Source organism: Neoarius graeffei, chromosome 22, assembly GCF_027579695.1.
Source record: "Neoarius graeffei isolate fNeoGra1 chromosome 22, fNeoGra1.pri, whole genome shotgun sequence".
NCBI classification, from domain to species: domain Eukaryota; kingdom Metazoa; phylum Chordata; class Actinopteri; order Siluriformes; family Ariidae; genus Neoarius; species Neoarius graeffei.
Genome location: NC_083590.1, coordinates 56,515,741 through 56,542,087, shown reverse-complemented (window position 1 = coordinate 56,542,087; position 26,347 = coordinate 56,515,741). Strand labels below are relative to the sequence as shown.

Here is a 26,347-nt window from a genome sequence, read left to right as displayed (position 1 = left end):
AGGATAGATTATATCGAGTGACGCAGGACACTCAGACGAAAGAGCGAGTCACCCAGTTATTAATTCCAAAGAGCCGCCGGGAATTGGTATTCCAGGCGGCCCACTTTAATCCCATGGCTGGACACCTCGGGCAGGATAAGACACTCGCCCGGATAATGGCCCGATTCTATTGGCCGGGGATTCGCGGCGACATCCGTAAGTGGTGTACGGCGTGCCGCGAATGCCAGTTAGTAAATCCAGCGGCCATTCCAAAAGCGCCCTTGCGCCCCCTACCATTAATCGAGACCCCGTTCGAAAGAATTGGGATGGATCTCGTTGGGCCATTAGATCGGTCAACACGAGGGTACCGCTTTATATTAGTCCTGGTGGACTATGCAACGCGATACCCGGAAGCGGTGCCTCTTCGCAATATCTCAGCACGCAGTATTGCAGAGGCCCTCTTCCACGTCATCTCCCGGGTTGGAATCCCGAAAGAGATTCTGACTGACCAAGGCACCTCGTTTATGTCACGAACACTGAGCGAACTGTATGGGCTACTAGGTATTAAGCCGATCCGCACCAGCGTTTATCACCCACAGACGGACGGTTTAGTTGAACGGTTCAATCGCACCCTCAAGAATATTATTAAAAAATTCGTAAGTGAGGACGCACGAAACTGGGATAAGTGGCTCGAACCCTTGTTGTTTGCAGTGCGAGAGGTCCCCCAAGCCTCCACGGGGTTTTCCCCGTTTGAATTATTATACGGGCGTAAGCCGCGCGGCATCTTAGATGTTCTGCGGGAAAATTGGGAGGAGGGACCTTCACAGAGCAAAAACGAAATTCAGTATGTTATGGATCTGCGCGCAAAACTCCACACGCTCACCCACCTAACTCAGGAGAATTTGCGGCAGGCCCAGGAACGGCAAGTCCGCCTGTACAACAAGGGCACGCGCCTTAGAGAGTTCACTCCGGGAGAGAAGGTACTCGTCCTGTTGCCCACATCGAGCTCCAAATTAATCGCCAAGTGGCAAGGACCCTTTGAGGTCACACGGCGAGTCGGGGACGTCGACTACGAGGTTAGGCGAACGGACAGGGAGGGGGCGCTACAGATCTACCACCTCAATCTGCTGAAACTCTGGAATGAGGAGGTCCCCGTGGCGTTGGTGTCGGTAGTTCCTGAGAAGGCGGAGCTGGGGCCGGAGGTCCCCAAAGGGTCATTGGCATCACGTACCTCTCCGGTCCCCTGTGGAGACCACCTCTCCCCGACCCAACTCGCGGAGGTCGCCCAGTTGCAGGCCGAGTTTTCGGATGTGTTCTCGCCCCTGCCCGGTCGCACGAACCTCATAGAACACCACATAGAGACGCCCCCGGGGGTGGTAGTGCGTAGCCGCCCTTATAGACTACCCGAACACAAAAAAAAGGTGGTTCGGGAAGAACTTCAGGCCATGCTCGAAATGGGCATCGTCGAGGAGTCCCACAGTGACTGGAGCAGCCCAGTGGTCTTGGTTCCCAAGGCCGACGGGTCGGTCCGGTTCTGTGTGGACTATAGAAAAGTCAACGCGGTGTCTAAATTCGACGCATACCCAATGCCTCGTATTGATGAGCTGCTCGATCGACTAGGCACGGCTCGCTTTTACTCGACACTGGATTTGACGAAGGGATATTGGCAGATCCCCTTGACTCCATTATCCCGAGAGAAAACGGCCTTTTCCACACCGTTCGGCTTACACCAGTTCGTCACACTTCCGTTTGGGCTGTTTGGGGCGCCCGCTACGTTTCAGCGGCTGATGGACCGAGTCCTCCGGCCGCACGCCACCTATGCGGCCGCGTACCTAGACGACATCATCATTTATAGCAATGACTGGCAGCGGCACCTGCAACACCTGAGGGCCGTCCTTAGGTCGCTGAGGCGGGCGGGACTCACTGCCAACCCAAAGAAGTGTGCGATTGGGCGGGTGGAAGTACGGTATCTGGGCTTCCACTTGGGCAACGGGCAGGTGCGTCCCCAAATTAATAAGACTGCAGCGATTGCGGCCTGCCCGAGGCCCAAGACCAAAAAGGGGGTGAGACAGTTCCTGGGGCTGGCTGGCTACTATCGTAGGTTTATACCTAATTATTCGGACGTCACCAGCCCGCTGACTGACCTCACTAAAAAGGGGGCACCAGATCCGGTCCAGTGGACGGAGCAGTGCCAGCGGGCTTTCTCTGAGGTAAAGGCTGCACTGTGTGGGGGGCCACTCTTACACTCCCCTGACTTCTCTCTCCCTTTTTTGTTGCAGACGGATGCGTCGGACAGAGGGCTGGGGGCCGTTTTGTCCCAGCAGGTGGAGGGGGAGGACCGCCCAGTCCTATACATCAGCCGCAAGCTGTCAGTGCGTGAGGGGCGCTACAGCACCATTGAGAAGGAGTGCCTGGCGATCAAGTGGGCGGTCCTCGCCCTCCGTTACTACCTGCTGGGGCGCTCTTTCACCCTCTGTTCGGACCACGCGCCCCTCCAGTGGCTCCACCGCATGAAGGATGCCAACGCGCGGATCACCCGTTGGTATCTGGCACTCCAACCCTTCAACTTCAAGGTGGTCCACAGGCCGGGGGCGCAGATGGTCGTGGCGGACTTCCTCTCCCGTCAAGGGGGGGGGGAGTCGGCTGCGGGCCGGACGGGCGCCCGGCCTGAGTCGGGCGGTGGGGGTATGTGGCAGTGGGGGCGTGGTCAAGCATCGGTCTGTGACAGGAGGGTGGAGCCGGGGAAGGTGAGTGGCAGATTCGCTACACCTGACGGTAATTAACCTGTGTTTTGTGTGTGTTTTCCCAGTAAACCGCTCCCTATTTTAAGAGGCTGAGAGAGAGCAGAGGGAGCGCGACCCGGGAGTGGAGGCTGAGAGTGTGTCTGTGTGCTGCGAGTTCTTTTAGACTGAAAAGTTTATTAATAAAATACGCAGTTACTACCTCCAAACGTTGTCCTGCCGTCCTCTGTGCTCCACCCACGCATTGTCCGCGCTACAGACGCGTTATCCTAACGGGCTTCATGGGCAGCTGCCCGGGGCCTCGGAGGTAGCGAGATCGGAAAGCATCTCATCTCATTATCTGTATCCGCTTTATCCTGTTCTACAGGGTCGCAGGCGAGCTGGAGCCTATCCCAGCTGACTACGGGCGAAAGGCGGGGTTCACCCTGGACAAGTCGCCAGGTCATCACAGGGCTGACACATAGACACAGACAACCATTCACACTCACATTCACACCTACGCTCAATTTAGAGTCACCAGTTAACCTAACCTGCATGTCTTTGGACTGTGGGGGAAACCGGAGCACCCGGAGGAAACCCACGGGGAGAACATGCAAACTCCTCACAGAAAGGCCCTCGCCGGCCACGGGGCTCGAACCCGGACCTTCTTGCTGTGAGGCGACAGCGCTAACCACTACACCGCCGTGCCACCCAGATCGGAAAATATGAAACGATATTTTCAGAAGTTTTGATCATACTGATAACATTTTTGATGCGTTTCGCCACCCGTAAGGAAGCCCACCTTGTCCCACCGCATAAATCACGCGTCCTTCCTTGTCAATATGATCACTGTCCACCATGTCTTCACACGCTACGCCAGCTTGAGTTCAATGATTTAATTAATGACTTCGCTTTCCAGAAAAGTAGGAAAGTGCCCTTGTAAGTTGACCCATGGCTGTCAAACTGAATGCGCAAAGCTGTGTGCCGCTGCTGTTTGGGACATTACATGTGTGAAAGGATGAAATGTTTCACACAGCCTCACATTTTGAGATTTATTTCTGAGAAGCAAGATATTTTTCTCTCTTTGCTATCGCTCTTTGTTTTCACAAGTTAAAAGTCGCCTGGATTCCAAAATGAAAGCGAACGGTTATATACCGAATGAATGTTCTTGTTCTGAATACTAAAGAAACTGTTGTAGGCCGAGGTCATGTTCTTGACATGTTGTTCATTGACTCACTCATTCAAAGGCTTCTTGAGGCTAAACTTTAGTTACCCAGACTTGTTAACCGTGATGTCTGATGGATTTTTTCACCATGCAGTTGCCTGTTTCACCATTGCTTTTTCTCCATTAAATAGGTGTTGATGGATATAAAGTTTTATCGTTCAATAGTGTTTCTAATTGTGCCGCTGTCATTATTTAAGTTCCTGTGTCTAGTTAGACAGGCACGTCTGAGGGGGTGAGTTTGCTGAGCGCAGTTGACAACAGGCGGGTGTGGGGCCTCGGGGGGGTGTCTGCCCAGGGCCTCGGCAAGGGTTAACGCGGCCCTGGTTACAGAGATACTGAACCATGCTCTTCCCACAAAAGTCAGTCTGGATTCAGTAGGGCAGATGTCCTGCCTGAGGAACAGCGTTGTGCGTGAGCATGCTCATATTTTTAGTAACAAATCAGATTGCAGCTAATGAATGAGTGTCGTTTACTCTGGTGAAAGTGAACACTCGGGCACCAGAAGTAGGGATAAAAATGTAACTTTCATATTGTGATATGGCGTCTCAGGATTGCACCTTGGAAAACGACGTGACCGTCTCGATTTTCTCGCACGTTCCTTGTCTTGGCTGGTGTCGTCTGAAGGCCAATTTATGCTGACAACCCAGTCCTCGCAGACGGTGTCGCAGACAGTGTCTGCGTAGCCCCCCCACCTTCGCAGACGCTCTGCGCGCACCTCCCAAAAATTGTGACCACCGCAGAAGCCTCGCAGACAGCGCCGCAGACAAGAGGGCTCTGATTGGTCCACTCTACATCCGCTGTACACGCACTTCCGCTTCCCTACTTTCCCGGTTTGGTTTGTTTTCACGACCAGCATTTTTAAAAACACGAGCGAAGATGGAGCAGCACGAAGAGCGGTTGATCGAGGAAGTGAGGAAGTACGTACATCTATACGACTCCAGTTCTAGTCATTATAAAAAAAAAAAAGTTCTAGTCATTATAAGTAACCGGAGGATAAACACTCCACTAACCACACCCACCAACTACTCCTAGCGACTTCGCGCCCCCTTGCGTTGTGGCGGTGAATAACATCGCGCACGCCTATTATCCCCGCTCAACAATAAATTACAACTGTCTGCGAAAAGCTGTCTGTGAAAGCCTTGTCGCACGAGCATGCAGAGGCCTTTACCCACCGATGCACTCTGAGGCACTGGTTATGAAACTCCTGATTTGCTTATCAATAAAACTTTCTAGTAATGGATGAAATTTTGTATTTTAATTGCTTGTCAAAATTTTCACTTTGCATTCAGAGCGGCTCATTAAAGAAATTAGGAAGAAATGAATGTGAACTGGGCTCGTTAAATGTTGGGACTGTGAACTTGAAGTGTGAATGAGTTAACTTTTAATCTGTGTGACGTGAACTTGCACAACACTGCTGGGGAATATCACACTGAATTTCAATCAAAATGTTTTGTTTATTCATTTTTAAGCTTGAACATCACTGAAACCAGTACATCAGGCCTCTACATTTTAGAACTGGTTTCTACAGGTCTTCAAATCCGCTTTGGAAGTTGCACAGTCGTGTGTATGTGGTGTTTTTTTTTTTTTTTAGGAAATTCAAGCATACAGCAATTCTATATTAAACGTGAGCAACCATGCTGAATGACCGAGCTCAAGTAGTTTTCTACATATTAGAGTTTTAAAATGTTCCCTCAATACACTGTGCTAGAAAAAGGCCTAAAAACACCATCTTCCATAAAACAGTGTTTTGAGAAAACTAATGACAGCAGGGACCTCAGATGATGTGCTTTTCCTATTAGGAAACGCATCTTCCTTCTGGAATAGAGTAAGCATTTGATGAACTGACGTGGAATGACCGATGTATTCCTGCTCATGCATGCAGTTATCTAATCAGCCAATCAGGTGGCAGCGGCACAAAGCAACAAATCCTGCAGATAGAGGTCAAGAGCTCCAGTTAATGTTCACATCAAACTTCAACATGAAGTAGTGTGAGCTCTGAGAGTTGAACCGTGACCTGGACGTTGGTACCAGGTGGGCTGGTTTGAGTATTTCAGAAGTATTGAATTAGAGGTCTGCGCGGGTCGGATTTTTCAGTCCCGCTCCCACCCGCGCCCGCATTGTGCAGTCACGCTCCCGCCCGCACCCGCAAAGAATTATGATTTTCAGTCCCGCTCCCGCCCGCGTCCACAAAAAAATTATGATTTTCAGTCCCGCTCCCGCCCACGCCTGCCATATTTTGTCCTGCTCCCGCCCGCAAATCCCGCATGATGCAGACGTTCGCGTTATTTCTCAGGAAAGTTCTTGTCTTGACACAGCGTGATGGTGCCCCGCCCCCTACTTTGAGTGGATTTGAGCATAAATATCTACAGCTCACGTTCACGTTTGTTATTATTTACCTTGTTTCTGAATTCAGCATGTAGTGTCTCTAATAATAATAATAATAATAATTAGTGCTGTCAAGCGATTAAAATATTTAATCGCGAATCGCACATTTTTATCACATGAGAAACCATTGTAATTCTCTGATCAGCATAAAAAAGTGAATGGGCTTGCTTTGTACCAAGGGTGGTTTTTTTTTTTTTTTTTTATTGCAAAGCAGAGCTAACAAGAGGAGTGAACTTCACTCTTCTTCCACTTCACTCAGTGAAGTGATTTACTGCTTGAGTTAGTCTACAGCTCTATCAGAGAGACAGGTTACACAGTGACGGTAGGCTTGACATGCTTGATTATAATATAAAGTACACTATTATATTAACTTTAAGTTGTTCGTTGATAAATATTGCATTGAATCTGATCTTTACTGTTTCAGCTCAACACATTTCGTACTTTTACACTTTTTCTGCCTGTTGATGCGTCGCGCTGCTTCTGAACGGCTCTTTTCAAAGAATGGATCACAAAGATGCGGATCCCATCAAAGAGCCATAAATCCCATCTCTACTAGTTTCAAAAGCTTATGAAAAACCTACATCATGTCACAGAGCGTTAATCTCGCGATAAAAAAAATTATCGCCGTTAAAATTGAGTCAAGTTAACGCGTTAATAACGCGACATTTTTTACAGCACTAATAATAATAATAATAATAATAAAAGACAGGCGAGCACGTAATTCCAAGTGGAAATTTGGTATATTTATTGTTCAGCCATACAAAACATTAGGCTAACCCAGTTTACATTTGTTAAGCATTTCTAACTAGAATATCCTATAGAATACCCTATAAGCATAGCATATATAAATGTTATAACAAAACACAGTCCTAGCCTACAACAACAAAAAATCGACAGTATAGGCTACTGTAGACATTATAGGGCTATGGTTGCACATTTCTAAAACTATTTTGAAGCACTGTGAGATTCAGTAAAGGAGCTCTGCTCTTCTGCCATGATCAGAGATCTCAAACACGGAAGAGGAAAAGAATCGAGAAACGAATGAGAGATATTTATCCTCTCCTGAATCAGAATCAGAATCATAATTCTGATGACCAGCTCATCTAAGGCCCTGTCCACACGGCACCAGCGTTTTGGGTGCCCAAAACGCAATCTTTTTGAGAACGGGTTCCAGAGTGGAAAGATCTGGCAACGTTGCCGTTGTGAAGTCGTCTGGATGAGTAGAACGGATTTGTTTACGATGACGTCACAACCACATGACTGTGAGTGCTTCACGCCCGGTAGAAGTGTAACAAATATCACCAGGAAAAAGCCTTACAGAGCACTAGTGAGAGTGAAACACGAGCTTGGATATTATTATTATTATTATTATTATTATTATGTTCAGTGTTAGTTCACAGTAGTAATGCAAGAAGCAGAATAGTGACAGTAATAGTGAAGCAAAAACATGCAATTGTACAAACACTGCAGCTCTACAGCAAAATATTCATTTATGAAATGGTCTGATTCTTAACACCAGTAGTGCCAATAATGTTCTCATTGCGATGCGAGTTGTCAACAAATCCTATAACTTGGTTCATGAAATGCGCTTACAAAATATTTTCACTGTGAATATTTATTGTGTAATGGTGCAAAGTGAGAGAGAGAGAGAGAGAGAGAGAGAATAGCCCTTAGGGCAGAGTCAATCCCGCCAGCAAAAATAGGGGAAAAAAGGAGCGATCTCACCTCTTCAGATGTTGGTTTTAGTCCTACAATACATTCCTCAAAAAGGGCGTAGAAGAGCAAATTAATCCATCAACGTGTAGCATTCAATTTATTCCGGACCATTAAAGACGCCGCCTTCCGCGTAGAATCATACGTCATCCTCGCCGCCATATTGGATAGGTCAAAGCGGAGGATAAAGATTAGCTGCGTTTAACTGTACCAACAGGTTTGCCGTCCAAACGAGATCACATGGGATTACCTTTCACAGGTGAGACTGGAAAAATACTTTTCATTGTATTTGGTCATTATAATGTAATTTTACGAACAGATTTTCCTGACTTTGTGGCTAATATGAAGTCTCGCGCATAATAGTTTATGCGCATGCGTCTTTACTTCTTCTATTGTTCTGGTGTCTCCGAAGGGACCGTCTTACAGCGCCCCTAGAGGTGTGGCATGTGTATTGCATCGTTTTCAGCAAGTGTTGCGTTGCCATATGGACCTGATATTTTACTGATCGTTGCCCATTTGGATGCGATATATTTTTAAATAACATCTCGTTGCCGTTGTCGTGTGGATGTAGCCTCAGGTGTCATTGAGGCATCATGTTAGGCTACATCCACACGACAACGGCAACGAGATGTTATTTAAAAATATATCGCGTCCAAATGGGCAACAATCAGTAAAATATCAGGTCCATATGGCAACGCAACGCTTGCTGAAAACGATGCAATACACATGCCACACCTCTAGGGGCGCTGTAAGACGGTCCCTTCGGCGACACCAGAACAATAGAAGTAAGGACGCATGCGCATAATGAGCGAGACTTCATATTTGGACGGTAAACCTGTTGGTACAGTTAAAGGCAGCACATGAATCTTTATTCTCCGCTTTGACCTATCCAATATGGCGGCGAGGATGACGTATGATTCTACGCGGAAGGCGGCGTCTTTAATGGTCCGGAATAAATTGAATGCTACACGTTGATGGATTAATTTGTTGTTTCTCACCTGTGAAAGGTAATCCCATGTGATCTCATTTGGACGGTAAACCTGTTGGTACAGTTAAAGGCAGCACATGAATCTTTATTCTCCGCTTTGACCTATCCAATATGGCGACGAGGATGACGTATGATTCTACGCGGAAGGCGGCGTCTTTAATGGTCCGGAATAAATTGGATTAATTTGCTCCTCTACGCCCTTTTTGAGGAATGTATTGTCGGACTTAAATCAACATCTGAAGAGGTGAGATCGCTCCTTTTTTTCCCTATTTTTGCTGGCGGGATTGACTCTGCCCTAAGGGCTATTCTCTCTCTCTCTCTCTCTCTCTCTCTCTCTCACTTTGCACCATTACACAATAAATATTCACAGTGAAAATATTTTGTAAGCGCGTTTCATGAACCAAGTTATAGGATTTGTTGACAACTCGCATCGCAATGAGAAGATCATTGGCACTACTGGTGTTAAGAATCAGACCATTTCATAAATGAATATTTTGCTGTAGAGCTGCAGTGTTTGCACAATTGCATGTTTTTGCTTCACTATTACTGTCACTATTCTGCTTCTTGCATTACTACTGTGAACTAACACTGCACATAATAATAATAATAATAATAATATCCAAGCTCGTGTTTCACTCTCACTAGTGCTCTGTAAGGCTTTTTCCTGGTGATATTCGTTACACTTCTACCCAGCGTGAAGCACTCACAGTCATGTGGTTGTGACGTCATCGTAAACAAATCCGTTCTACTCATCCAGACGACTTCACAACGGCAACGTTGCCAGATCTTTCCACTCTGGAACCTGTTCTCAAAAAGATTGCGTTTTGGGCACCCAAAACGCTGGTGCCGTGTGGACGCCAGGCCTAAACGATAAGCAATTGTATCGGAGTCACCTGAATCCGTTGCCGTGTGGACAGGGCATTAGTGTGGGTCACTGGAGGCTGGGTGTGAACTGCGAGTCATTAGAGTGATCAAAGGATTTCCTGTTAGGGTGATCAATGGCAAATTTAAGATGCCATTCCTCACTCAATCTGGCAATCTGACTCTCTGCAAATTTAGGCATCTTAAAATGTTTTTATTAATGCCAAATAAAATATCCAGCACAAATTATATATGATAGACATAAATTAATAATTTATAAATTTTATTTCAAACACGTTTTTAGTTAGCGGGACTGCAGCTTATCACCGCTCCCGCCCGCGCCACATATGTGCACTTCCGGTCCCGCCCGCGCCCGCAATGTGCTTTCAAAATTTGTCCCGCGCTGCACTGCTTTGCGGCGGGTCCCACGGGACTCCCGCGGGAGTGCAGGGCTCTATATTGAATCTTGCTGGTGTCCTGAGATTTTCACACACAGCAGCGTGTAGAGTCTGCACAGAACAAAGCGATAAACCCCACTGAGTGAACGACAGGTGAGGGACAGCGGGATGATTTTCTCCATGGTGCTGCTGCCACGTGATTGGCTGGCTGATCAGATAACTGCACGAATGTTCAGGTATGCAGGTGTTCCTAATAAAGTGAACAGTGAGTACACCTCCACAATTATTGGCCCCCTTGTAATGATTAGTATAAAGGGTTAGAAAAAACCCACCTTTTGGTGAAGTCGCTTCATCTCACACTGAAAAAATGAGAACCTTTTAAATGAAATAAATTTATTCAGAGGAAAACAAATCTCTCATCAAGAAAATTATTTTCAACAAAAACACATTATTGGTCTCCCTGCATTTAATACTCTGTCCAACCCCCTTTGCCAGTAAAACAGCATTTTTTCTCTCCTCTAACATTTTTGTAAGGTTGGAGATCCAGAGCGGGGCATTGAGCCCATTCCTCTTTACACAGTCTCTCCAGATCATCCAGGGGCCTCGATCCTCTCTTGTGCTGTCTCTCTCCTCTTCAGCTCCGCCCACAGGTTTTCACTGGGGTTCAGCTCAGGGGACTGAGACGTTCAGGGCAGAAGCTCGATTCTGTGGAATATGAGTCAAGAATGAGAATGAAGCTCTTCTTTGGAGTTAGGACTGTTGGACATGGTCTTCATTTACTGCACCTGTAAATGCACTCAATGGAGAGAGACCACCACTGACCAAATATTTTGTATGATCTAGTGGATTATATTCTCAGCAGTGCTATGTCACTAAATGACTGTGAAGGTTCTCCGTCATCCAGGTCATCGTAAATCGTAGGTGCTAAAGAAGGCAACTGGAGTTGCTTGAAATCCTTGAAGATGTTTCATTTCTCATCCGAAAGTCTAGACTAGTGGGGAGTTCCAGGTATTTATCCTCTAGTGGACCAAAAGCAACCCTAAGGAGAGTCGTTGAGGTCACCTGGGTTGTTGACCCTCTGTCATCCTGTAGGTGTTAGGGTCACTGGCGGCCAGGTGTGAACGGTGTTGGCAGCCTGGAGGGCTGTTAGGGTGATCTGTGGGTCATTGGCTCTCTACAATCATGTGAGTCGTTGAAGTCAGTCGAGTCTTGGTGTGGATGTGTATTCAGTTTTCTGGGAAGTGTGCTAAGGACTGCACTGTAGGTGACTGATAAGTGGTGTCTCAGCCCACCTCCTCTATTGAGGTATTTCACCTGACGTCACAGGGTCACGTGACGCCCCGGTGTCCGCCATTTTGGACGGCAAGCTAGCTAATGTCAACAACAGTAGCTAGTATGTTACTGTAGCAATGTTTACGTTCAGTCATTTGGATGACTGTTAAAACCTTTCAGTCTCAAGTTTTTCCTTTACTGGATTTACTAGTTTACTGAGCCAGCCAGCCCCGGAGCGCTAGCTAGCCGGCCAGCCAGCCCCGGAGCGCTAGCTAGCCGGCCAGCCAGCCCCGGAGCGCTAGCTAGCCGGCCAGCCAGCCCCGGAGCGCTAGCTAGCCGGCCAGCCAGCCCCGGAGCGCTAGCTAGCCGGCCAGCCAGCCCCGGAGCGCTAGCTAGCCGGCCAGCCAGCCCCGGAGCGCTAGCTAGCCGGCCAGCCAGCCCCGGAGCACACTCAGTAAACTAGTAAATACAGTAAAGGAAAAACTTATAACGGGCCATGTCTCAACAGACTAAGAAGTTATTTCAATGACATTTAATAACATTTTGTTTATCCTGAGGACCGAAAGTAAATGAAAATGTGAACAAATCTTAGCTGTCAGTGAACAATCCTGGTGGAAGCAGGTAAACGTCGTTCTCTAAGCCTGCTAACCTCAATTTTTGCAAATCCCTCTCCCTCTGCTCGCCCTGTAAATGCCCTACGTCGCTGGATAGTGAAGGTGTTTTCTGCATCTCGCTCCTTTTTCTTTTATGTTTTTCGTTTGTCGCCTTCCTCGCATTCAAACTGATTCGAGCCGTGCCGTCCAAAATGGCAGCATCACATGACTTGGTCACGTGAGTGAAATACTTCAATAGACCCCTTTCACTGACGTCACCCGAAACCGGAAGTAAACAGACCCTGCGCCATTTTGGAAGACCAACAAACTCGTGATTAGGGGGAAATAACGGCAGCGGTATGTGAACCCACGAGAATAAAGTGGAGTGGCAAACGACTTAAACAAACAAATCTGAGCTGTTTTATTTATGATTTATTGGCCCAACAGTAGACTTGAAAGAAACCTGTGTGAGACTTGGCAAAAAACTGTGGATATAATGGATAAGTCTGTGCATGATCTGCGGACACTTTGAGGTAAGCAAACGCAAGAAATTCAGATTTAAAACATGCTAAATTGGCCCCAAGTTGATAACTGTATGAGGAGCAAGCCTCCCAGACTTCTACAATTTAATAATAATAATAATTTAGGATGGTTTGGGGCTTGCTCGCTGCTGCCAGGTTGGTTGTTGAGTAGCCTGACTTTTTTTTTTTTTCTTGCGTGTGGTATCATTGTTGACGCGAGGTTGTTTTTTGAACATGCCAATGCGGACACGATTTCCCCTGATGAGTTATGACTTCAGACGCGATGCGTGTGTGGAGTCCGCGTGATATGTGCGTAAGATAGGCTTCTCATGTGTTTGGAGATCCGCGCTCCGAGACAAGCGCAAGCACCAAAAAAGGGGGGCCCCCGAAAATATCGGCATAGTTCGAACACTGAGTGTAGGCACTGGGTGTAAACAACAAATAGTTTACAATGTCTGGGTAGCAAACAGATGGCAGAATTGGTGTCCGGTCCTCCTTATGTTTCCATTCTCCCTTGCCGCGAGTCTTATCATATGGGTCAAACCCATCAATCACAGCCAGTTTCTCCACATACCGTGCCCTTTCTGCAGCTGGTAATGTACTCACATAACCCGAATTATCATCCATCATGTCACTTTACTCTCGCTCGTACTTTGTTTTATATTGTGAGTGCATGTACTTGGTCTTCCAATATGGCGCCTAACAAAATCTCGCGGCGCGGTGACGTCATGTGAAAGGGGTCTATAGATAGTTTTCACATGACGTCACAGAGTCGGGATTCCCTAGTGGCGGCCATCTTGGGGGTCCAGCTTACCGTATGGGTGACTGAGCACACATTGTAACGCGCGAATACAAAGTCTTCAAAAGAACCCAAGCAGGCTATTTAAAGCTAGCAATGGTGCACACCTGTTGTATTCACGGCTGTCGTAATAGGTCAGATGATGAAGCCAAGCGGAGCTTTTATGGAATTCCTACTGTACGGGAGCACTAAGGCGAGCAAACAAACTCAGCATACAAAGGAGAAATCTATGGCTTGCAAGAATCAGCCGCAAGGATTATCAGCCTTCCAAACACAGCAAAGTCTGCTCCGATCATTTTATAAGTGGTAAGTTGTTTAAATAAACAATCAATTGTGTTTAAGTTTGTTTTTGGAAACCAAAACATCATGTGAACACACTCTGGAGAATGCCTAACTGGAACCGCTGAGTGTACGTTTACATTGTAATGTACACTTAATATCGCTCGTTTGTCACGTTTCTATTTGAAACTTGTCACTTCACTCACGCAAGGGTCATTTTTGAAAAACATTTTAGGTCTATTCTGTATGATTTAATTTGTGTTTGGGATGCAAACAGCGTGCCTTTTGGCGGATGCCGCCTGAATCGCGCAGATCCGGGTTTTTTTTTAGGAGGGACGTTGGAGTGTCTGATTATAATTTCAAAGTAAATTCTGTATTAAAATTACTAAATAAGCAAATCCGTTACAGTCCATGAAACAGGAAGTATAAGGATGAGAAAAAAACAGTTTAAATCGGAAAGCTGCGCACATTTGTGCAGCCCGAGCGGTGTGCAGGACTGCGCAAATGTGCGCAGGTTCCCAATTTAAACTGTTTTTTTTTCTCATCCTTATACTTCCTGTTTCATGGACTGTAACAGATTTGCTTATTTAGTAATTTTAATACAGAATTTACTTTGAAATTATAATCAGACACTCCAACGTCCCCCCTAAAAAAAAAAAAATCGGATCTGCGCGATTCAGGCGGCATCTGCCAAAAGGCGCGCTGTGAATATATAAAGTTGTATATATCAGACAGCCTTTAAAGTTTGATGAAGTCAGTTTCAGGCTTTGGCAGTTTCAGGCTTTGGCAGCCCTGCATAGTCACTTGAAAATGCATCTTTGTCCACTTCGTAGGGGTCAATTCTCCCAATCAAGGCCAGTTTGGCTGCATACCGTTGTCGTGAGATGTCGTCTAATGTATCTATATACTTCCGTTTGCTTGATTTTGCCGACATTGATCTTTTATTTTAGAAAACTGACTATATAACTTCATAAATTCGTCCGAGATAACGTAGCCGGTAGTGGCGATGGTCCGTTTTGTTTGCCCTCCAAGATGGCAGCTGGGGGGCGTTCCCCGGAATGCCGTGACGTCAGTGAAAACTATCTATTCAGTGATGGTCGTCCCAGGTTGATGAAGATGGTTTCTTTTACTCCTCTTTCAAACCACCGGTCTTTTCTGGTTAGAATGCGTACATTGCAGTCCTGAAACAAGTGTCCTTTGTTATTGAGATGAAGACCAACTGCAGAGTCCTGGCCTGAGGAACTGGCTGTCCTGTGTTGAGCCATATGCCTGTGAAGCGGTTGTTTCATTTCCACAATGTACAGGTCCATGCATTCCTCACTGCACTGAATTGTGTACACTACGTTGTCCTGTTTGTGTGGGTATTCTGTCCTTAGGGTGGACAGTTTCTGCCTCAGAGTGTTACTGGGTCTAAAGTGTGCAGGGATGTTGCGTTTTGTAGACGATCCTCCTGAGTTTCTCAGATAGTCCAGAAATGTAGGAAATGACAGTGTTCTTGCGTTTGTTGATGTTTTCTTCTCACCAAGGCTTGGCTCACTTCAGTGACTCACATGATTGTAGAGAGAGACAACAACCCACAGATCACCCTAACGACCCTCTAGGGCCTACAGGATGACTGAGGCCCTGTCCACACGGCAACGGATTCAGGTGAATCTGATAAAATTGTTTATCGTTTCGGCCTGGCGTCCACACGGCACCGGCGTTTTGGGTGCCCCAAAACGAAATCTTTTGAGAACGGGTTCCAGAGTGGAAAGATCTGGCAACGGCGCCGTTGCGAAGTCGTCTGGATGAGTAGAACGGATTTGTTTACGATGTCACAACCACATGACTGTAAGTGCTTCACGCCGGGCATAGACATATAAACATAGACGCCGCCTTCCGTGTAGAATCGTACGTCATCCTCGCCGCCATATTGGATGTGGCAAAGCGGAGAATAAAGATGCCTCATTCATCTGCTGCGTTTAACTGTACCAACAGGTTTACCGTCCAAACGAGATCACATGGGATTACCTTTCACAGGTGAGTCTGGAAAAATACTTTTCATTGTATTTGGTCATTATAATGTAACTTTACGAACAGATTTTTCTGACTTTGTGGCTAATATGAAGTCTCGCGCATAATAGCCGCTCGGTGAAACCTGTCTCCAAACAATTTATAATTTATAAATAAATTTATAATTTATTTCATAGCCCACCCAACCAATTTCACCACCAGCTGTCAGATGGTGATGGCACACTCAAAAATAGAAGAGATTGGAAGCATGTCAGACTGTGAAGCAATCACATGGAGCAATCCCATTGTAATATGGTTTAAAGTGCTGATGACACGTTTTTGACATCTTTGGCGATGTTTTATAACATAAAAAGTAATTCCCGATGATCCATATATTAATTCACGAAGGCGCCTATTTTACAAGTTATGATAAACGCGGCTATTTGGGCAAATTTGACGGGGCTGCAGCACCCAGGAGACGGAGGAGGAGGCGCTATATGACGTCAGCGAAAGAACCTTCCTCCTAACTTACCAGTTTGTTGATGTGGCAGGTGTTCAGTTTATCATTATTAGTATTTTTATTAGACATTATTATACATTTTATATATATATATATATAGTTATTATGCCTTCGCGTTGTGTTGCCGGCTTTTGCTCCAAAACCCACAAGGATGGGGTAAGTTTATTCCAGTTTCCCAGAGATCCCGAGCTGCATGCGAAGTGGGTGAAGCAAGTCAGGCGCACTCGTGACAAGTGGGAGCCCTCACCAACATCCGTCCTGTGCTCTGAACACTTCGATTTGGATTGTTTTGACACCCTTCCCAGCTTAAAAGAATCTCTTGGGTGTTCAGTTCAGCACAAACGTGTGTTACTACCATCAGCAGTGCCTACACAGTGTTGCCAGATTGGGAGGTTTCCCGCCCAGTTGGGCGGTTTCAAGTGCATTTTGGTGGGTTTTGAACATATTTTGGGCTGGAAAACATCAGCAGTATGTGTTGCCAGATACTGCTGAAGTTTTCCAGCCCAAAATATGTTCAAAACCCACCAAAATGCACTTGAAACCGCCCAACTGGGCGGGAAACCTCCCAATCTGGCAACACTGCCAGTATTCCGGAGAGGGTCTACTAGTAGCTATGCCGGATCCAAAGACAGTCCTCCTGTCAGAACATGTGTTGTGAAACGACATAAGATAAATGTACGTAGAGCTATAGATTCTACATGATAATCATAAATGTAATCATAAAGTCGGTGTGATATCAGTCATGTATTTGCTTGTGAAAGCTTGCGGCTTTCATGTAACTGCCGCCTAGCAACGAGAGGCAAAGGGTAAAGAGGGTAGGCATCATAGATTCTATTCGGAAGAGATCAACACAATTCTAGACTCCCAGAAGAGGAAGAGCTAGCACTAGAGAGTTCACCGGCGTTTTCATGCGCCATTTCCATTGAGTAGAACAGCCAGTGAACCGCAGCGTGTTCTCCCGCTGACGTCACAGCATGGCCGCGAGCCACGGACCCAGTTTTCTTGCGCTGTGCAATTAAAAGTTGGATATTTGCGTAACAACAGCTTCTTTTCACGTAATTATAACAGAAATCTAACATGTTTGCCATGTTGTATAGTTTATTTAAGAAATTGCACAGAGTCATGTTCGTGTCATCAGCACTTTAATTGAATTTTTTTCCATATAGCACTGTATATTGCAAAAATTGTTTTTGTAGACATTTTATAGCCTATCTGCACGGCATTTAATGAAAGTGATGCGGAGACGGCACGGCACGGCTTCAGCAGCGTAAGCACAGCACATTATTCTACACGATCCCCGCTGAGCTCCAAAACATGCCTTGATGTGTAGATATCGTTAGTAGCCTACGATAGTAGCAGCGGAATAAAAAAAAAACAAGTTTCCGATAGTTTGATTCCAGTATAGGCCTGCTGCATGTTGAGGAAATTTAGGTCACACCTCCCACGGAATATTGACGGGTATTTCGCACACTATTTATTTATAACCATCACATTAAAAGTTGGCGGCACGGTGGTGTAGTGGTTAGCGCTGTCGCCTCACAGCAAGAAGGTCCGGGTTCGAGCCCCGTGGCCAGCGAGGGCCTTTCTGTGTGGAGTTTGCATGTTCTCCCCGTGTCCGCGTGGGTTTCCTCCGGGTGCTCCGGTTTCCCCCACAGTCCAAAGACATGCAGGTTAGGTTAACTGGTGACTCTAAATTGACCGTAGGTGTGAATGTGAGTGTGAATGGTTGTCTGTGTATCTGTGTCAGCCCTGTGATGACCTGGCGACTTGTCCAGGGTGTACCCCGCCTTTCGCCCGTAGTCAGCTGGGATAGGATCCAGCTTGCCTGCGACCCTGTAGAAGGATAAAGCGGCTACAGATAATGAGATGAGACATTAAAAGTTATATATGTTGTTTTGATGCCTGTTTGTTTCCCAAATATATACGTGTGTGTCTTAATGGGTGAATAAAAGGCATCGAGTTAAACATTATTGTAGAAAGGGGCTTTATGAAGTTCAGTCCATTTACTTGCATTGGTTTACGGGGAAGATTTGCCACATCCAATATGGCGGACACTCTGACGTATCCCAGCAACGGGCCACCAGCTCAATGCGGCGTCTGTTTATATGTCTATGACGCCGGGTAGAAGAAGGGGTTTATGCGCATGCGTCCTACTTCTTCTATTGTTCTGGTGTCTCCGATGGGACCGTCTTACAGCGCACGTAGAGGTGTGGCATGTGTATTGCATCGTTTTCAGCAAGCGTTGCATTGCCATATGGACCTGATATTTTACTGATCCGTTGCCCATGTGGACGCGATATTTTTTTTTTAAAAAATCTCGTTGCCGTTGTCGTGTGGATGTAGCCTGAGAGAGTCAACAACCCATGTGACCTCAACGACTCTCCTTAGGGTTGCTTTTAGTCCACTAGAGCAGGGGTTTTCAAAGTGTGGGAGAGTCAGCCCCCCCTCGGAGAGCAAATAAACAACAGCGCCCCCCCTTACAATTTTTGTTGTTGCTATACTTAATGTTCCATTCGTATTTTTTAAAAAATGGTTGTTGTACACATTATTTTTTTCTTTTTCACATTTTAAACATCTGTGCTCTTTAAAACATCTTGTTTTACACATTTTAAACATCCCATAGCATCGTTAGCTAGCATCTCTTGGCAGACAACACACTGTGGCAGTGGAGCATCTTCAGATCCAGTCCATGAAAATCCAAACTTTAAATAATCGTGGTCATACTTCCTTCTTTTTTCAGTCCCCCAGGATTCCGCGGGCCTTTTTTGTGATTGTTGTGGGCTAAAATGTCTGATGTTGCGGGGGGTTTTCCAAAAAAATTGCGATGAAAGTTGCGGTGTTTTTTAGGTTTTTGTTGCGATTACATTGCGGGAGGAAGTGAAAGTTGCGAGAAATTGTTGCGATTTTCTCTTTTTGTGATTAAAATTGAGTGATATGTTAAATATTAAGTTATTACTGAAAAACTATTGATTAAAAAAACAAAGACACTGAGAAATGGTCCTATAAACATCTTTACCAATATAAAAGATTACCAGGACTACAAAAATGCAGAAAAATAGGCTTTACTTATCCAAATGCTCCTGTTGGTTCAAAAGTTAAAGTGCAGAGAACCTCACAGCACAACATGAAGTTACCTTAAAATATAATATAAATGCCTCAGCTTTCATGTAAGAAAAAAACCTATTAATACTAGTACTGTGTGCAGGCAGTCTCTCCTGAAGACTAAATTAAACAATAATTATAAACTAATAAAATAAATGGCTCAGGCTTCATAGAAGAAAAAAACAATTTGAACAGAATCTCACAGTATGATGCTGAAGCTGCCTAAACAATGGAAAATAAAATACCATTTTGGCAAAAATGTTGGCATCCATTAACTTCTTGTATTAAGTAAAAAAAAAAATAAAGTGCACACAGTCCTTCACTGTAAACATAACACACTTTCAGTGTTGCCAGATACTGCTGACGGTTTCCAGTCCAAAATTTGTTCAAAACCCGCCAAAATGCACTTGAAATCGTCCAATCTGGCAACACGACGCGCATGCTGCTTCTCTTGAACACACGGAAGTAAGGCGGAAGGTAGTTTGTCGACGTCACCTCAAGACGACGCCAACGATTGGTCAAATTTGCGGGAAAGTTGCGGTGATTGGATATAATTGCAACACCGCCCTGAATTCGTGGGGATTGGTTGAATTTGCGCTGAAGTTGCAAATCGCAACATCCTGGAGGCTCTGTTTTTTTGCTTGGCCCAGACTTTGTCTCCTCACTCACTGTAGCTTTAGGTACTAAAAAACGATCCATTTTGTCTCTCACATTGCGCCCCCCCTGAAGAACTCTGGCGCCCCACACTTTGAAAAGCCCTGCACTAGAGGATAAATACCTGGAACTTCCCACTACTGTAGTCAGACAGAACTGAAGAAGCCTTTCGGATGAGAGGGGAAACATCTTCAAGGATTTCAAGCAAGTCCAGTTGCCTTCTTTAGCACCTACGGTCACTAAATGACATTGTAGTGGTGACAGGAGTCTAACAGTTCTAGCATAATTACTGGGATTTCTAAACAACTTACTGTCATGGCTGGTTTGAGAAATGGTCTTTCAGCCAACAGGGGTCTCATGGTCTCAAACTATTCACTGCTGGAGGGCTAGAGGATGGTTGACTTTCAGCTAGGGTTTCTAACTGTACACTTACAGAGCAGATGTGTCTAATAAAGCACTTAAAACCCCAGCATTGCTGCTGTACCTGATGCGTCTGTGACGTGAGCTGAGAGTAGTAGAGTGCAGCCAAGCAAAGAGCTTGGGGATCATTGGTAGTAAGATGGTTGTGTAGTGAATCATGGTGAACCTGTACGTTTAGTTTATTAGGGAGATATGGGTTTGTGCTTGGATTGTTTGGCAAAGAGGTACCCAACCTATGGGATGAGTATTAACGTGAACCCAGCAGCTGTGAGAGAAACTGCACTTATTCATCATTCTGTGTTCTGAGGGCATCAAAATACAAATACATAAATTCAATAATGTGATTGATTGACTTTCTAGCCAGAGTTTAAATATTAATTTCTGTATTCAATCCTTTGATCCCTTACCCCAGCTGATCTGAAAAGGACCATTGCTGTGCTATTGGACGATATTTTGAACCGTTTGGTGAAGCTGGAGAACAGGCTGGATGCTACAGTGAACACGTCGGTGCACAGCCCTTCCCACGTGACGGGGACGGTCCTGCACAGAACCACTAAACAGAACGAATCGGGCACAAACGCGAACAACAATCAGATCCAGCCACAGCCACAGCCACTGATGTAAACTGGGAGCCAGAGGATTATGGGTGGCATCACTGATAGTGGTTGCACTGGGACTCAAAGACTGTGTGTGTGTATAAAATTGGAATATATTATTTGGCTTGAACAGACAATGTGCCCGAAATGAAATATGTATACAGATCCAAGTAGTAGCCAGAGTATTTTTGTTTGTTTTGTTTTGAAGAAAGCTTGCCAAGATGCTTCAGACTCGGTGTATGCATTGGGACTGCGACTAGCGCAAAACGTTCAGGCATACAGTAGGACAAGTTAGACACTTGGCTTCTTTTTCTCAGGCTTTTGACAGGAAGCAGGTTAACAGTGATGCCCATTTCTGATTTGCAATACACCACCATTATACAAGGAACCTGATAACCCTTCTGCTGGGGCATAAACATTCATTTACATGAAACTAATATAATGGACCAGAAATAAATTTGATGATATATTTTTAAATGGCTTTTGTTCTCAAATGTAAATAAGTTTCTTGACGTAGGAAAGACTTTGCTGCTTTGAAACTGCTAGCTTGCTTACACAGTCCCGTTATATAGAAGGTAGAAATCTTCTACAGGGTGTGTCCTTCAGGGGTTGAATAAAGTTATGTTCTTCAAATTGTGATTCGTCATTGAAGTTTGTGAAATGACTACTTCTTCTTTTTCCCCGACAGCCGTGGGTGGGTGGGTGGGTGTGCACGTGCTTTTTTTTTTCTTTTCCTTTCAGTGTTTCCAGGGAGAGCTTTGTGTTATTTTAATGCTTGTGATGCTGACACATGATTGGCTCGTTGGATAAGTGCACGAACGATTCGGGCCATAGTTATTACTATTAAAGTGGCTGTATGTGATATGGGAATAAGCACACACTGTTAATAGAATTTGTGCACTTGCATTCAGTAATAAAAGCAGAAGTGCAAATCAAGTAAATTTTATATGTTGGATGAATGAAGGCTTGATGCACTCACAGGCATGAAAATCTCTCACCTTTCGGCGAAATTCGCCGTTTTGAAGTCAAAAAGGGTGACCTACGCGAATCGTGTAGATCCGAGGAGATTTTTTTGGGGGGGGGTGTCGGGGTCGGGAGATTTATTTATTTTTTTTAATTATTATATGATTGACTTAATACGCAAACTGAGCACTTCAGAAATCGGCCCTTTAAATGACACTTGGACGGTCAGTAAATCCTCCTGGCTGCTTCGCTGCCGAGAACCAATCATATGCCAAACTGCGTTCCATTATTCCAATCATGCGCACACTCTTCACGTGTACTTGGAGTGCATGGAGAAAGCCTGTGGTTGAATTGCAAAGCTGCGAGAACGAGAAGCAGGACATATCCACCTGGGGCCATTATTAAAAAATGTTCTGTTTCCGGTCCACCGGCCGGGTGAGTGCCGTTTGTGCGGGTGAAATTTTTTTTTTAACGCCGGTTTTTCTACATTTTTTTCGGGTTTGTAAATCTAAACTCGAACTTGACATTTACGCATTCCCAGGGCTTTCCACTAAAGCTCATACTGCCTCCGCCGAGTGCGCGCGCACACACCACATGTCGGGGCCGCGGATGAGTTACTCTCCCCTGATCAACGAAGTCTGCGAGGAATTTGTGGTTATTATCGGTACAAACAGCGCAAATCACAACTTAAATGAGTGCGGTTCAGTTTGACATTATTGTCAGTCCGTTAGATAAACATTTAATTTTATTAAAATCGAAAATTAATATTTAGATCCTGTGGGCTACAAAAATAATAGTCATTAAAGTAGCCGGCTGGACTTAATTGTGTAGCCGCAGCCGGCGCTTGTGGAAAGCCCTGTCGAATCAGCTCTGCGCATGCGCCGTGCGGCACAAAAAAAACGGCAGCCGCCATGAAGGAAGGAGATCCGGAGTTTTCAAACATTTACTTAAGTGTGAAATCGCAAAATGGTATTCTAGCGAACAACATAGTAAAGATTCAGAAAAACAAATCATTCAGTGATGATTTTAATAGTGTAATTTCATCCGAACTCGGCCTAACGCTCGATTCAGAACTACAAAAAGTCCGCGTGTCGGACATTTTAAGTACCTTTGTAAAAGTTTTGCAAATGTTGCAGTCGGCATTTAAAATGCTAACTTAAAGTTTTTGTACAAGTTTCAGTTGATTTAACTGTCATTTTATTAAATGTGTCTGCTTTTGTAATAAAAAAGTACTGAAAGAAAAAGCAAACAGCATTGCGATTTCTTATCCATCCATATATTAAAAAAATAAAAATCCCTCCCTCCCGACTGAAAATTTTTTTGCTCACCCGGTGGACAGGAAACGGATTTTTTTTAAGGATGGCCTGGGACAAGGCAGACCAGAGCGTAACTTACACATTTACCTGCATTTACCAGCGGATTGAATTTGCTGAGTAATGGTTTCAATCGTTTTCATATTTTGTGCGGTATAACAAAGTTGCTGCCGTTCGCTACAGCTTGCGTCGAACACTGCCAGAGCTAGCCGAAGCTCTGGTGAAAATAATAGCTCCCGTTTGCCAGATATTAAGTTAGCTTAAAGCTTGTGTAGTTAATGGTAGCATAAAAGAAGAAACACAAACTTCTTTCTATTATCTCTGTAATTGGTATTTCAGGGACGTGTGAGGATAATATTCACGTGAGGGGCTGAAAAGGCTGAAGGTGAAGTGGTAAACTCTAAAACTTGTTAGCCTATGCTTTGGCCCATGCTTGAAGCCTTTTGTGACAAAATAAAAACTTGTGAACCCTGGTCATTTTTACACTCCACTGTTTTACACTGTTATTTATTGATTCATTAAAACGTAATGGTTTTGAGCCATCTAAAATAGCGAAAGCGGGCGTCTCGCGTTTACTGCCCGAGCTCCATCCATTGACAAGACGGGGCGTCAATTTTTTTCAGCACAAAATTAGAGAGAAGACAACAGGGAAGAGTGTGTCACAAAAGGCTTGCCGTGTGTTTAGACCAAAAGCCACTAAAGCTGTTGTGTAAATCGTTATGTTGATATTATTTTTAGTCGCTGCTGTAGCTTTTGTCACCATTCTAAGTCAGCTAGCCTACTGCTGGCCATTAAAGCTTTAGGAGTTTCTGGTGTGAACACATAGACCGTGAGCCAGGGCCTCAAAATATGGAAACCGTTACCGAAAAAGTGGCAAAGGCTACCATACCTTTTCTGAAAGCTTGGATTCTCAGCTTTTCAGTGATGTATGATGGCCATCTGACAGGAGTAGCTGTTTTGAGTTATCACACATAATGTAAACTAAGGTTGAGAAAATATTGCGTATAAATCAAGCAGAACACTGTATTCATTTTGTAATGTAAATTCCATGAAAGTTGGGACCTGATATAAATTATATGTGATGGACATGTATTAAGGACCCTTTGAAATATCTCAAAATGCTGAATAACACCTTTTTCTAAAAATGTTTTACCTCAGACTTTCAACTCGACATGTCAACAAATTAGAATCGTACACTACTGTTTCTGTCTTTGAAAAAACGCCATGTCTGTTATCAGACTGAAAATCCCCCTCCAAATCAGATAATATGGGTAAATGGTACATTTTCTGAATCCTCAGGGTCATGCCAGTATTTCAGTGTTTGGATTTTGTTTTTCTGGTGCCACAGAATTAAAAGACAAATGATGACTTAGGCAGAAATGGAAGGAAAATGTGTGTGATTAAAAGTTTGAAGAGCTCCAGGGTTGGCTGTACTCATCTAAAATGCTCACAAAAGGATTTAAATGAAAGCTCAGAGTCTCCCCTTTAAAATGATGCCAAACATAACAAAATAAAATATTCCAATATGTCCAATATAGATTTCGGCAATATCAGTGTTCTGCTTGATTTATACGCAATATTTTCTCAACCTTAGTTTACATTATGTGTGATAACTCAAAACAGCTACTCCTGTCAGATGGCCATCATATATCACTGAAAAGCTGAGAATCCAAGCTTTCAGAAAAGCTATGGTAGCCTTTGCCACTTTTTCCGTAACAACCAACCCCTCTAGGTCACGGACTAACAGTAGACAGTTGATACTGATGTACCACTTGCACTAATACAAACATTATCCTTAGAATGAGTGTGTTAGGGGAAGAGGACGCTGCAGCTGTTAAAAAGCTGGATGCAGGCATTAAATGCAGCTGGAAGTGGGCCTGGCTTAAGCTGGAGGGCGAGGTATCTGTGAAGGGACAAGAGGTGTCCTTTCATGTTGGGAATTTCTTTAAGAAAGCTGACAGAGAGGGATTGGCTAGGTGTGTCCTCTGCCACAAGGACATAAATTATGCAAACAAGGGCAGCCATGCTTTGATTGCTCACGTCCAAACTGCGATACATCAGTGTACCGGAAGTATTTCCTCCGCACCACCAACGCCCTTCGCCCGACAATGCCCCACCCCCGCGCGTGCGCACCCTTCTCACCTTTTCAACCCCTGACCCATTTTCATGCCTGACTCAAGTCAGCAGGGTTCACTTCTACAGTACAAAACTGAGTCTGCAGACTTTTAAAAAATTGGCAGAAAAATACGTAACAGGATCTAGATCTAGTTTGTGGTTAAACTTTTAATCTTTAGTTAATCCTATTCACAAATTCCCTCCCTCTTGAGGGACCAAATATTGACCGGTCCTGCTTGGAGCTTTCAGGTTTCCCAGTGCTGAAGCACTCCTCATGCCATGTGGCTGTCAGTGTAATTAAAAATAAAAAAAACATGTTCTGTTATCAGTCTTGATGTGTTCTCTTTTATTTAATCAAATCTAGTATTTTCAAAGTGACTGCTAGATTTTACAAATATTTGTCAGATGCTTTTATCCAAGGAGGCCTGATGGTGGAGCAGGTGGTGCTGCTGCCTTACAGCTCCAGCATCCCGGGTTGCATCCTGAGCTCAGGTTACTGTCCATGTGAGGGGCTTGTGTGTGTGTGTTCCTACCTCATGCCCAGCGTTCACAGGATTGGCTCCAGATCCACTGCAACCCTGACTGGGATTGGTGCGGTGAGCGGAGTGAGGTGAGTGTTTTGTTTTATCCAAAGTAACATCCAGTTGAAGCAGAGTTTAATTCATGCACAAAGCTGAGCAGATTTTGACTCGAGGACCCAACACTTTCTTGCAGTCATGGGATATGAACTTAGAACCTTCCATTCACTGTTCCTTCAAAAATGGTAGGGAGAGTTTAAAATGTATGCCTGCTTTGCAGTTATTTACTGTATAAGTTTCATAAGGAATCAGATATTTCCTGAAATGGGGGGGCATTACCATTTCACATGCTTTTCCCATCGTATAAATCTTGCAGGTGGCACGGTGGTGTAGTGGTTAGCGCTGTCGCCTCACAGCAAGA

General features: G+C 44.9%; 1 protein-coding gene across 1 annotated transcript in view; it reads left to right on the top strand.

Annotated features, from left to right (window-relative positions):
- The window catches only part of ccdc126 (coiled-coil domain containing 126), a 34,552-nt gene extending 12,902 nt beyond the window's left edge, over nucleotides 1-21,650 (top strand). The window contains exon 4 of the mRNA XM_060905006.1: nucleotides 20,834-21,650. Coding sequence (XP_060760989.1) covers nucleotides 20,834-21,045 — 212 coding nt within the window. The 3' untranslated portion in view covers nucleotides 21,046-21,650. The remainder of the gene's footprint in view (nucleotides 1-20,833) is intronic.
- The last annotated feature ends 4,697 nt before the right edge of the window (nucleotides 21,651-26,347 follow it).